This window comes from Falco biarmicus, chromosome 14 (assembly GCF_023638135.1).
Source record: "Falco biarmicus isolate bFalBia1 chromosome 14, bFalBia1.pri, whole genome shotgun sequence".
Taxonomy (NCBI): domain Eukaryota; kingdom Metazoa; phylum Chordata; class Aves; order Falconiformes; family Falconidae; genus Falco; species Falco biarmicus.
The window spans coordinates 17,559,551-17,573,623 of record NC_079301.1 but is presented as its reverse complement, the minus strand read 5'-3'; the positions used below and the strand labels follow the sequence as shown (position 1 = coordinate 17,573,623).

General features: G+C 45.1%; 2 protein-coding genes across 7 annotated transcripts in view; one reads left to right on the top strand and one right to left on the bottom strand.

Moving 5' to 3' along the window:
• The window catches only part of TENM1 (teneurin transmembrane protein 1), a 349,253-nt gene extending 339,767 nt beyond the window's left edge, over positions 1 to 9,486 (top strand). For both annotated transcript variants that reach the window (XM_056359800.1, XM_056359799.1), the window contains one exon: positions 413 to 9,486. In XM_056359800.1, the coding sequence (XP_056215775.1) occupies positions 413 to 1,171 (759 nt within the window). In that variant the 3' untranslated portion in view covers positions 1,172 to 9,486. The remainder of the gene's footprint in view (positions 1 to 412) is intronic.
• The window catches only part of SH2D1A (SH2 domain containing 1A), a 43,088-nt gene that overhangs the window by 16,919 nt on the left and 12,096 nt on the right, over positions 1 to 14,073 (bottom strand). For 3 of the 5 annotated variants that reach the window (XM_056359804.1, XM_056359802.1, XM_056359801.1), the window contains 2 exons: positions 12,739 to 12,802; positions 9,630 to 10,380 (listed from right to left, as the gene is read on the bottom strand). In XM_056359804.1, coding sequence (XP_056215779.1) covers positions 10,180 to 10,380; positions 12,739 to 12,802 — 265 coding nt within the window. In that variant the 3' untranslated portion in view covers positions 9,630 to 10,179. Of the gene's footprint in view, positions 1 to 9,629; positions 10,381 to 12,738; positions 12,803 to 14,073 lie in introns of those variants that run through there. The other 2 variants (XM_056359805.1, XM_056359806.1) reach the window with 2 other exon arrangements.

Sequence of the window (14,073 nt, the reverse complement as noted above, 5' to 3'; positions counted from 1 at the left end):
CTCTTTTAGGGAAGACATAATGAGACGCACAGAGACTAAGCACTGAGTCATGTGAAAGAGCACAGCTTTGAGTTCAGGTTTCCCCATGCCTGAGAGTCGAAAGACCAGCCATTAGAGTAACAGTTCAAGGGGGGAGGGGGAGGGGAAAAGGAAGAATAAATACAAAAATAGCATTTGCGATAAATGTGTTTTCCATTTGTTTTCTAGAGATAAGAGTCCGAGACACAGAAAGCAGTACCTTAGGCGATTAGGGAGCATGTGCATGTTCCCGGGCTCTCTAGGTGCACACAGTGTTTTCCAAACAAACTGAAGATCCATTCTAAGCAGTTAAGAGATCAGCAGGGTCTGTGGGACACTCTCATGAACTGCAAGGTGCCTTGCCTGCAATCTTTATTGGTATTTTCTTTTCCAGACTATCCTTGGTATTCAGTGTGAGCTACAAAAGCAACTCCGAAACTTTATATCCTTGGATCAACTTCCTATGACACCCAGGTACAGTGATGGCAAGTGCTATGAGGGAGTAAAGCAGCCGCGATTTGCAGCTATTCCTTCAGTGTTTGGAAAAGGCATCAAATTTGCTATAAAGGATGGTATAGTGACAGCTGACATTATAGGCGTGGCTAACGAGGACAGCCGGCGCATCGCTGCCATCCTCAACAACGCTCACTATCTGGAGAACCTCCATTTCACCATAGAGGGCAGAGACACGCACTACTTCATCAAGCTGGGGTCTTTGGAGGAAGATTTGGCCCTCATCGGCAACACCGGAGGACGACGCATCTTGGAGAATGGCGTCAACGTCACAGTGTCGCAGATGACTTCTGTGATCAACGGGAGGACTAGACGCTTTGCTGACATCCAGCTCCAGCACGGCGCACTGTGCTTTAACGTTCGGTATGGAACAACGGTGGAAGAAGAAAAAAACCATGTCTTAGAGATAGCCAGGCAGAGAGCTGTGGCTCAGGCCTGGACTAAGGAGCAGAGGCGGCTACAGGAAGGGGAAGAAGGTATTAGGGCATGGACAGATGGAGAGAAACAGCAGCTTTTAAGCACTGGGCGGGTACAAGGCTACGATGGATATTTTGTTTTATCTGTGGAGCAGTATCTCGAACTTTCTGACAGTGCCAATAATATTCACTTTATGAGACAGAGTGAAATAGGCAGAAGGTAACAAAGAAAATCTCTGCCTTTGCGTCACCAAAGACTGCCTGTTTTTAAACGTAAAATGGTTTATTGTATTGGTTTTTCTAGATCAGAACTCTGTATATATAAATATAGAGGAAAAAACATATCCAACTGCCTTTAAATGTGACAGAAGATGGTATTTTAATATTGTTCGTTTAACTCTTTGAGAGATGACAGTGACGATTTTTAGTTCTTGTGTGGCAGTATTCAAAAATTTCAGAAGCAGAGTCCTGACAGCTGAGCAGCGCGACCTGCGCGCGAGGTGCTGGGGGTGACACCGCACATCCCCGCGGGGTGAGGGAGAGCGCAGCGTGCTCTGCCACCTTCTAAAGAAACACGGCTTTTCTGTTGTTGTTGATTTAATAATTCACCAATTATTTAAAAATTTACAGAGCCTGATTCTGCAACCCGTATTTCCTGGGTAGTTTTTATCCCAGTAAGATCTCCCGTGAGTTCCAGGGTTTGCATACAGAAACCAGACTGCGTATGGAAATTTTGTAGCTGCTCACCAGCCCTGCACATGTCATTCCTCACAGCTATGATCTAAGGGGTTTTCTAACCTGGGAAACCCGACTTCTTTTGGATACAGTAAGTAAAAGGCTGCCCTGTATGGCCTTTAGCCACCTCTCAGCCACTCAGTGATGAGCGCCGTGTTGCCTGGGGGTGCTTTTTCCCAAGGTTTCCCTCGGCACTGGGTTACGCTGGAGCCCGGCAGCGCAGGTAGGGCTGCAGATCTGCCTGGCGGAGGGGCGCAGGGTGGCACCACACTGCTGGGCTTCCACCAGGTGCCGGGGTGGCCAAAGGGCCAGTGGGCACAGCAGTCGGCAGGCATCTCTGCTGACATCAGTGTGCTCAGCCTGGGCTTGAACTCGGTGCTTTTGGGACCAGCCTCGTGACCCAGGCAGGATCGAGGAGAGCCCCCACCGTGCGGTAACAGCCAGCCGTGCGGGACCAGTCCTGCCTGTAGTCCTTGGGGCAGGACTCGCCTTTTCACAGATCATCTGGAAACTGCAGTGTTGTTGGGTTTAGGCATCGCGTTCTTCTCATCTCAGATTAATAATCCTGTTGTATTACTCATTTTTTCGAGTCTGAAGAAGATTGGTGGGCTGGGAGTTGATGAACCTAAGTGTGGATAGTAAATATGTTGATAAACGTAGAACATTTTGGGGATGACTCTTCACTTTTCAGCTCAATATCTAGAGCACATAGAAAAGCATTATATTGCATGGACAGAAATTTTTATTTCCCAAGGTATCATGCGCTGCTGGCACAGTTACTTCATAGCAGAGTAGGTAATCCTTCTTTCAGCTTGTCATTTTTAAAAGACCTGGTTATCGGGAGGTGGGGAGGGCACATGGGGAGGGGTGGGACAGGTAAGCAGATTTCCTTTGCTGACTTTCAGAGGGAGCTAGAAGTCTTGTTATAGAGCCTGTGTATCCGTAACAGTGATGTTATTGCACATTTCTTTCCAAACAGACATAGTAAATATATTGAAAAAAATTCTGCTCATATTTACTGAAGCCAACAAAGTCCTTTTTTTTCTCTTTCTTCCTTTCTTTCCGGTTTTCTTTCTTCCCTTGTTTTTGGGCAAGTGGAGCAGACTGTACCAAAAAGTTAGCGATGAGCCTGAGCTGGCACCTGAGCCCAGAACCCCGCCAGGGGTTTGACCTCAGGTCCCAGCCTCACACCATTAGCGTCTCTTTCCAGACTCCTTCTGCTCCCCCTGGAGCCAGCGCAGCTTTGGGGGTGCAGGATCAGGCTGAGCGGGAGCCTGACCCCCTAAAAGCACCCCCTACTCCCCAGCCGCAGGGAATGGTGGACCAAAATCTTCACATGCACATCCTGATCGGGCTCATCCTTAACTAAGGTACAGAATCAGGAGCTGACAAGATCCAGGTTTGACAGCTCTGATTTGTGTAATTTTCCATACAATCACGGAGAATTTGAATACCTCCACACCAGCCTAAAAATGGACCCTCAAATCCTTGAGCCTCTAATATGCTTTTAATCAATGGAAGAAGAATTTATGAATTGTATATAGAGAGTGCATTCATAAACGTGATGATGTATTTTATCACTGATCCAAGATGTCAATATTAGAGTATATTTTACTTATATTTTAAGCAATTCTACTTTTTTGCAATTCACTAATGAGGATCATTTTCAAACTGCTTTAAATATCCATTATAAACAAATATTTGAAGCTATTAGAATTACCTTGAACTGTGCATTTCTAGTATGTAATACATATTTAGTTAGCTTGTGCCTTTAGTTTCTTAAAGTTATATTTGTATTATATGCAGGAAATGCACTTTGTATTACCTACAGCTGTGTTTTTAATACTGCCTTGATTACTGTTGTTCTCATATTATACCAAAAGGTCAAAGAATGAAATGTGTTATAAGTTTGTCTCTGAAAGTAGATTGGCATTGTCCCAGTTCCTGGGTGCAGTCTAAGGTACAATTTTGAACAATATTTCTTATGAGAATATGGATGTATGAAGAATCACATGACATTACATGGCCCTGTTACAAAAGCAAAAAAAAAAAAAAAAAAGCCTTCATCATAACAGTTTTGGAAATTTAGGAAACTAAATACAAATGTGTTGAAATGACAGTGCTAAAGAAATACGGAAAGCACTGGAGGCTGAAGTTGTAGCTACACATGGGCCAGCTGCAGTGATTCGTGAGAACTAAGCAAACAAATAGCTTTGGACCATCTTGTTCATGAACAACCTCAGATGGAGGCAGGGAATATTTCAGTCTCCATTTTTTTTCTCCTAGTAGTTAGACCAATTTCTCAGTGTTGTTTTTTGTAGGGTTTTTTTGGGGTTTTTTTTTTTTCTAATTTTATTTTGCACTATAACCTAGAGACCCAAATGAGAAAAAGAGAAATAATGGCATGGAAATTTTTACTGGTATTTAGATCAGATAATTTGATGCCAGCTAGCATTCTGCACTGCAAAGTTCTGAAAGAGGAAAAAAAATAAAATAAAATAAAACAAAACCCACTATTGCACACTATCCTGTAGCAAAGTACATGAGAAATACGTGCTATATTTTTTATGACAGCCAAACAAATAGTGTGTACAAGTAATGCTTCCTTTGCTTTCATATTTATTTAGCAAATCTAGAACATTTCAAAGGTATAAATATATATATATAGATATCTATGTAGAACATAGCCAAATAAATATATATGAACTGGTCGATGTGCAACTCGGTATACACATCCTAGCTGTTTGGTTTGAGCTCTTTAACGGTCTCTCAGTTGTACACTAGCTGGGTAGACGTGGCCTCTCGCCTTGGCCACGCGTGCTCCCACAGCTGGGGGTCCCTGCCCCGCGCTCCCTGCCCACCCAGCCCCGCGGCACCGGCCGCTCTTCCCCGGGGAGCGATGGCAGGCGCCGCTGCGGGAAGCCAAGGTGCAGGTCCGGAGCAGAAAGCGGTTTAGGCAAAGGAGCTCCTATTTTAGCCTGAGCAAAAGGAGCTCGGCAGACCCCTGGCAGGGTCTTAGCTTGCTGGGGGGGGTCGCCGTAGCGTGGCTGATCTAGCACGGTGACACTCAGCTCAGGCTGCTGCCGAGAGCCGTAAGGATTTTCCCCGTCAAATGCTGACTGTTATTTAAACCTCTCCTTGATACAAAACATTACCAGGTTGAAAGCACCCTGACTGCCGCATGAATCGCTTCTCGGCAGAAACTGGGAATGGTGAAGTCGGACTCGCTGTGGATTTGTCCGGGCATTTGTCACCTGCCATTATTTGTCTAAGGAAACGTGTTTGACAATTTCCAGTTTTTCCTTAGATCTCGTGGTGGACTTTAGCCTTTTAATAAATGTTAGTATATCAGATCGTGTCCTTGACAGTATTTTACTTGTATGAACCATGATAAAACATTAAAATCTTCATACTCTTCAGGCAGAAGTGTCAATAAACGAGGAAGAGAAGCATAGCATATGATATATGTCAAAGTAACGTTCCTTTTTAGCTTTCTCATCAACAGTAAAAATGTTTACAATGTATGCCAAGATCTTCAGTTTCTGTCTAACACCAGTTAGAGGTTCTGATCTTACAGAAATTGCGTTATAATGGCCTCAGCCTCGTTGCTAGGAAACAATAGATCCCAATTTTTTTATTCCTGCTCTAACTCCTGTGCTGAATAGTGACTGGATACTGTACAGGTTTATGTTATATGGCTGCAGTTAAATGGTCTGATGCATTTTGCTCTGGGTTTCAGACCAGAAGCATGCATTTTCTACAAGAACATCCCAGCAACATGCTGTAAATATTAAAAGTTAATATATTATGTGTCGATATTTGAAAAAGAAAGTACTTTGACTATTTCATTTTTAAAAAATAAAGGTGCAAACTGATGGTGTGTGATGTTGTCTTTGTTTACACCACGGTTTTTGGGATGTTCTGGTTGTGTCAGTAAAAGGTGCTTCCGTACAGCTGAATAAGGGCTTCAGACAATATTGATAGATTCAAAAGTTGGGGGGCAGGGGATCGCTAGCAAGATTTAATTTTACTCCTGATTCACCAAAGTTCAAGCATATACCTCTGCAGGTTTCACTGCAGGTGAAATCACAGCCAGTTTCTGTGCACATGTCATTACATTTCATCAGAACAGATGAGAGAGTTTAAATAAATAAATAAATAAATAAATAGAAAATCCTGCTCTATGACTTTGCACTCCCGAGAACCACAGTGGTGGTAGGGGCCAAGGAGCAAAGTTTAAGTACATACACATTCTATCAAACTGCCTCAAATAGATGATGATGAATGACTGTATCAAAAGTATGCACATGAGGAAAAATAAAAAGCCGAGCGCACACAGCAGAGAGGAGGAGACAGTGGACTGGAGGGGCAGAAGGAGTGTTTAAGGCTAAAAGGAAAGGTTACATGGTGAAAAACAGATTGGAGCAGCTTGACAGGGTAATAAACCAGCGTGAGGGCTGAGGCTGGAAGAGCTGCGTCGGATGGATAAGAAGGAAGCGAGGCCAAAGGGGTACTCTGGTAGAAAAGGAAAGAAAATCAGCCTGGGAGATGGTATTGATTTAGTGCTGCAGAAGGTCTGTCAGCCACAGCCGGGGAGCGCGGGGGGGCTTGGTGGAAGCAAAACCAGACCTGTGGCAGGACGAGTCGCTGCAGAGGGGCGGCAGCGCCTTTACTGGGGAGAAGGCAGAGCAGGGAGGGCTGGGGCAGGGGACGCAGGGTCCCCGCAGTGAGCTGCAAAATTAGCTGTCAGAGCCGGGGCTGCGGCACCCAGAGGAGGGGGGGGCTGGGGAGGGACAGGGCAGAGCAACGGCAGCAGCGAGGGGCTGCATCCCAGCGAGGGGCTGCATCCCAGCGAGGGGCTGCATCCCAGCGAGGGGCTGCATCCCAGCGAGGGGCTGCATCCCAGCGAGGGGCTGCATCCCGGCGAGGGGCTGCATCCCAGCGTGGCTGCAGCCTGGCAAGGGCGGCTGGAAGGAGGAAGCCGGTGACACAAACATTACCCGGGAAGTCATGCCCACAAATTGTGGCTGCTGTTCTCTAAAGGTGTGAAGAGCTACAGATCCTTAAGTCAATGCATGAAATCTACGTAATTTCCACATTACTGTTCCCATAACCAAGCATCGACTCCTTGTCCCACAGGTACCACAAGCTTCTCTCTCTGTTTCCACCTTGTTTAAGCCTACGGCAATTCCAGACCCTTGGGTACCCAAAAGAAACAACACAAACAAGCCTCTGTCTTAATAATTTACATCAGAAACTGAAACAACGTTCTCAGCTTTAAACAAAAATGGCATATTCTGGCCTATTTTATGTATTTTTTTAGAAAAACAATGCACTTCTGGAGTCAGCCATATTCAAACCAGTTATCCTGGGCTCAGCACCGCAGAGCAGATGAGTGGCTGCTGCTCTGGTGCCACGGGCTTTGCACGTGCAACACTGCCAGCCTCAGCCTTCGCTTGAAGTCAATAGGACATTTCTATAGGTAACAGCCCTTGGGCAAAATGCTTCCCGCTACGTTTATCCCCACCATGGTGCAATCATCTGGCAGGGACCATTTCCAAGCACGTTCTTTCCTGCTCCCAGGAGAACCCAAGTAAACCAGGAGTTCAGACCCAGCACTTAGAAAGCAAAAGAGCTCCCCGGGAAGCCTGGGGGTAGGCACGCACCCTGCCAGCACCCAGCAGGTCACCTGGGTCTGGGGAATGGTGGGTTGCAGCAGCACAAAACCAGAGAAGAAAAGGTAGGGACCAGCCACCGCAGATGCACAGCAAGTCAGGAAACCTTTAAGGCACAGAGAAGGAAAGGTTCAATGGGCACAAGTGACAGCAAAGCAGCTGGTGCTGCAGATGCTGCACTCCATGCTGGCAGTGGGCAGTTCAGCACCATGGCCAGCATTTGCTGAATTATGTAATGATTTAAAAAAAAAAAAAAGCTTGTAAATATTTTATTAAAGAGTAAATCATGCTGGATCTGCCACTGTACAGCACTGTATTAAGATCCTTGTTTCACCCAACGAGTATATATAGCAAGGAGGCGCAGAGCAACACATGCACATTCAGTGTAAAATATGATGTGACTAGTTGGGGGGACAGGAACATTTCACCAGAAATTAAATTTGGCCTTCAATTAGACTGAAAATAATGAACCAAAATTGTCACAACTTTGAAACAGTATTGCCCGCCAGTCCCTGTTACAATGGGGCTGTTGGTTTATGCCATTTATTCCCATTGCTGGTTTGCACAGATATTGTTGTGCTTCACAGAAAATGTTTCATTGCTTGCACTGCCTCAGCACACACTCTCATACATGCACACACACATAGAACCACTTATAGAAAAAAAAAAAAAAAAAGGTTAACCTTCCAGCCTTATCAAATGCTGCTTGGAGCACCCTAACCTTGCAGAATCCTGCAGCTGCTGCCCGTTTAGCTCTGCCACTATTTGCATCCAGCTTGCCCTTAACGAGGTGAAAACAAGGCAGGATCCAGGATGCCAACAATTAAGCAGATTATGATGGAGGGTTTTTTAACATACCTGTGAAGGAGGCTTCCCCATGTCAGTATCCCACATGCAGATACGCGCGCACTGGGGCTATTGCAGGGAGGCAGCTGCTGTCGCAGGACCCGCCATCAGCCCCAAGTAGCTGCGGCACCTCTCACCGTGCCACCGAGCTGTGGCTGGCCGTGGCTGGTGGCATTAGGAGCCTGTAGCCTGGTATTTCTGGGGGGGAAAAAAAAAAAATCTTTCTCTTTTAGGAAACGTTTCCAGCCTTCCAAGCTGTGTGGACATTGGAAGTATATTTAACAAGAATAACCCAAAGGTGGCTATACAATGTTTAAGAGCTGTTCTTTTTAAATCTTTTTTTTTTTTTTTTTTTTTTTTTTAGCCCATTTGTGATCACTGTTAGTCTCACGCTTTGGAAGACAGCTCAGGAGACCCACATTCTTTTGATAGCCAGGACCATTTCTGTGAGTTGCAGGGTGACTAACGGTGACACAAACCTACCAGCCAGACCAGATGCATGCCCCTTGCAGACTGAGCACACTCAAACAAGGCTGGGCCCCAGCCAGGGTCCCTTCCAAAGCTCACAGGAGCCACACAAGCCTACCTGGCAGAAACCCACGCAGAAGGAGCTCGGACCATGCCTACCACCCTTTGACTGCAGTGCAGACACAGTGCTATCCCCTGAAACAAGAGTGCAGGGCATCCAGTCTGGTCAAAAGTGTTTCCTACTGTCTGCCAGCTCAGGCAGGACAGTGTCACCATGCTTGTTAAACCCCAAGCGTAACAGGCACGTACACCAAATTCCCCAGTAGCCACATGCAAACCCTGTGCAGCTGACATGTCCTGTAGATTCAGCCCTGTCCTCCAGGAGCCCAGCAGCAGCATGGAAAACACACTGATAGGCAAAGAAAAGCAGAAAAACTGTCATGCAAAAATAATTTCTTTTTTTTTTTTAATTATATGCAAGTGTGGGTTTTTTCAAGCATAAAGAATATCCACAAGCAAAGAGCAACGTTCTCCACTTCACTGGTTGTTCTCAGTCACTCAGTGCATTGCTTAAGCTTTTGATCATTTGTGCAAACTACAGATTTTGTGCATCCAGGCAGCAGTGGCCAGTTCTGCTGAGCTACAGGGCAGAGCACCTGGCGTCATGGGAAATCAGTTAGTGGGGATCCTTACGGTGCACTTCTGGAGTATCTTTAGGAACTCTGTGAATGACACACAGCCCACCCAAGGCAAGGACACTTCAACGTAAGCAATTTGCCTAAGGGTATAAAAGGGGACTTGCTCAATTCTGCATACATGTCAACCAGAACAATGCAAAGCAGAGTCCAAAGTTAAGTAATGTAAAATTAGTACCAAATTATTAATTAGGAACTAAACTTGAAGTGAAAAATGTCTTGTACTTGAGAGTACAAAGAGGGGAAAAAAAGACATTACACTATTTAGTAGTTGATATTTTTTTATCCTCTCTTAGAAAAAAAAAATCAAAGCATTCTGAAACGTAAAACTTCTAAATTTTGAGCTATAAATTCTATGAAATACACATTTCTGCAAATGTTACAAGAAAACTCATGGAGTTGTATTAACTATCATATAAATCATTCTGTTCTAGAGCACGGACACTGGAAGATATGGTTATGTCACATTTGGGGAAATGCCTTCATGACGGCTGCAGGTGGAAGCCATGGTCTTCATTTTTCCCTAAGAAAAATAATCACAAAGCTATGAAAGGGTGAACACCACAAGAAAATGGACAGATCAGAAGGTTCATCCCTACAAGAACAAGGGTGCTGGGCAGGGAAGGTAGCCACCGCTGGTATAGCACTCAGGAAACCATATCCAAAATCGATTTTCTCATCACATTGACAGGCCCCATCCCTAACGAGCACCTGAGTGCCAGCATTTCAATCCCACAGGAGCAAAGTCAGGGCACATTTTTGGCAATGTCACCCTATTAGTTCAGACCAAAGATGCAAATAACTCTAAGCCCTTCATCCACACCGCCACGGAGGACTCTGCTCAGTCACAGCTGAGGCTCCCTCTGCCCCACGAGTACCTGGTGGGTATTTGGTGTTCACGTCCTTGACAACTGGGTGCTTCAGGGGTGTTATGATGCCTTGGTCGGGTTTCTGGAAGGCCGAGATGAGGTTGTGCATTTTCCGAAAGAGCCTCCGGTGGACCCCGGGCGCTGTCTGAGAAGCCAAAGAGTGAGAGGTGAGAGGGGATGCTGGGTGCTGAGCGCCTGCGCTGCCCTCCGGGCCCTGGCACAGAAACCATGTCCTCAGAAAGGCACACACGCACCCCAGGAAAGGAGCCAGCCCTTCAGCTGGACCCCCTGATGTGCCAACTTCAAATGAGTCAATGAGCTGTGCTGCTCTGCTCCTCCCCCGCGCATCGCTGCCCCCCTGCTCTAAGGGGGCTTCCAGCAGGGTGCTGATAGAAGCCTGGGAGAGGGACAGTTTCTTAATCACTGCAAGAGCAACCCACAGCCTGCCGTGCTCGTCAGGCAAATTCCCAAGTGATCTTGCGCTGTTTCTGGCCCTGATTTATTGCAGCCAGTGATTTAACCTCCAGCCTGGGGTTTATCGGTAAGATACTTCCAGCCTGGAAATACCAGTACGACAACCCACAGAGCTACCTAGCACTTACGGGGAGGGGAAGTCCTTACACCACCAAGTTCAGGCATGGACACAGCCTCTTCTCAAGCCTTGCACTGAGCATTCAGTGCTGGGTTACGACTTCATTGAGTACTCCTGTCTACCTCATGTACAAAGGCAGTGGCAAAAATCTTACCTGTTTATTAAAAGTGGGAGGTTTTCTATCTTTCCGCATTAGAATCTTTTCAAACGCTGTGAAACAAAACTGTGTCTGTTTTTAATCAAAAATCCAATGTTGCTGTTAAACCCTTGAAGGCATTTTTGTAATAACCCCTCCCCACCAAAGCCATGGGGTGACAAGCATAGGTCCTGCCAGCGTAGTCCCATTCAAGGGACACTGTCTCACCCAGCAGTCACGAACTAAATCCTGCCTCACTGGCACCAGCTGGAGCCTTCACACTGGCTGGGGTTTTACCAGCACAGTTTTAATTTCCCTGCCTTGTCCTTGAAAGATGGGTATGACCTGAGCTTGCTCAGAGACTAACCAGCCACAGGGAAGGAAGCAGAGACAAGAAAGCACCAGCTGCAGCTGGAGCCTCTTTCGGCCTTGGAGGCACAGTTCGTGGGGTTGAGTTGGATTTAGGCTGCTGTTTCTAACAGCTGAGGCCAGCGTGGTCTTAGCAACATTTACTCCAAGGTTTCTGTTTGCCTAAAGGAAGGTTTGGTGTCGTGGGTCTGTAGCTAGCACCTTTCCCTGCAGAGGATGTATTGAGAGTCCTGGGCCTTCAGGACATCTACGCTGTGAAACACATGAGGTTTGTCTACGATACAGCGAGGGAAAGCCCAAGACCCATATGCAGGAAGCCAGTGGAGGTCGTGGTGAGGGAGTTGTAGCAGGTCTATATAACACCAGAAAGAAACCTCACCGCAGATGCTGTCATTACCTGGAGCCAAAGCAGGCTGCAGCCTCACTCAGGGAATTATCCTCCACAGGTGGATGTCCCTGGGGTCCTGGCATCCTTTCTGAGACACCAGCGTTTGCCCTGGCATGCCGGACACAGGACCACCCCATCCTGTCCTGAAAACCCTCCTACAGGGTGCTCCCAACACCTTACAGGAACGAGCGAGCAGATTCTTCCTGGGTACCATCCCCAAGAGTGACACAGATAATTATTTACTCTGCAATAATGTGAGTCACTTTTACTCCCCGATCTGCTTCTGAGTAACCCCAGGAATCAGTCTTATCTTCCAGAGCACTGCAACCACTTCTATTATAATAATGGCCAAGGAATTACGTCTGACTAGAAATTATTTAATGTTTGTAATCAGTGTTCATTAACGTGCAAACAGAAAGCTAACTACAAATTAATACACAGAGTACATCAAAGAACAAGACCTTCGTAAAAGAAATACAGGTTTGCATCCTAATTCTACCACCCCAAATAGTTGTCTGCATTGCAAATGGTGTTATTCTACACTTGAGTTACCAGTTTCTTAGCAGATGGGTGAAAATGTATTTTGCATCAAGTTTTGGCTACCCTATATATGTTTTGCACCTGTGATGAAATAATGTGGAGAGAAATTAACTTTAAAACACTGTAGATTGAAAATCATTTCCTTAAATATTCTGACATTAATGGTACGTGGGATAGAAGAGAACAGATTGTACTTGTCAAATTATAAAAACATAATATTTTTGCCCTTTGAAATGATGCAAAATAATGCACTGTTGCATTATGCAGCAGCTGAAATGTAACAGGGAATTAATTCATGAGTTCAAGACTGTCAGAAGTAACACCAAGACATCTTAGTGATGGGCACACTCAAGACTGATTACCTTCGATGAAAACCAGACTATGCACAAACATGAATAATTTTAATATATTTCATTAAATCAATATGAACATCAAACAGGATGTAGAAATTTTCAGAAGAGAAATGAGAAATACACACCTCAGCACTCCAGGATCCAGTTTCTGTCTTGGACACTCTATAGGTATAAACGTAACCCTGATGCCTGTAGGGAAAAAAACCCCAAAAAATCAACAGGTAGTTATTACTCACTTCTACTGTCAGGTTTCACAATAGGTATACTCTGCTACGTGGGAGTCAGTTCATCTGCTAACATTCCTTGAAAATAAATTTACCCATAAAGGCTCTGCATAGATAAAGAAACTGAGACTCGGGTCAGAAGCAGTGTTCAACCCGCTAGGTTCTTTGTGGATGAGAGGGACAGGTCTGACTCAGATCTAGTTTAGCAATATTTGGTTATTCTAGGTTGTGATATTGCTTTCATTCCTGCCTCAACATTATATTTTTTTTTCTTTTTTTCAGTGATCTCCTTTTACTGACACATACCAGGCATACTTTCCCTGGAAAAGGAGAAGGTGTAGTATTGGCAGCTAGCATTACTGTATTGTAATCCATTTAAATGCAGGTGTTCCCAGAAGCAAGAGCATGAGTGTAATTTATTTGGAAAGCTAGACGCACAAAACAAGGCAAATTGCTCTTTGCATTTGCTGTACGTTCCTAATTCTCAAATACTGATAAGGGAGACTTACAAGAGCGTGGAATCTTCCTTCTTTTTAACTCTAATTTGAGTCCTTTGAGAATAAGGAGACATACACTAATAAGACATACTCATGTCCAGAGTCAGTCTTGCTTCCCTTACGAACCCAACACAGTGAATAATTTACATGGTAGATTATTATACCAATATCCAAAAATTTAACTCAGAAGTGGAGACAATTGGCAGTAGTTCCGTGGGTGCAATATCAGTTTAGATGGTATCAGATAAGGAAGACTGTATTTCACACTACACAGGTTTACATGAATACACAGCAGGATTTTAGGGACCATTCCCTATTTCAGCATCAATTCCCATTCTTGAGAAAGCAGAAAAATATTATCTTTCTTTCCAATTATACATGGTGTTATAGTAGTTACTACAAAATAGCAGAAACCATCAATGACACAGATACCATATGATTGCAATTACTTACGCTCCGTGTCATGGCTCCTGGATAAATTCTTGTTAAAAAGTCATTACATCAACCTTTGCAAAGCAGTGTCTGATATAATTTAACCCAAGCAGGAAGTTGTTAACAGTTGTCACACTGCTACAACCCCACGAAGTGGGAGAAAAAATGCTTGTCGTGATTTGTGAGCTCTGCCCCCACCACTCGACTCCCACCGTGATTAAATACAGCGGCAGAAGACAAAGACACAGGCCGTCCCCTCCCGTCGGGGCTGCTGCGGGTGCAAATGGCCTGTGCAGCCACCGAGACA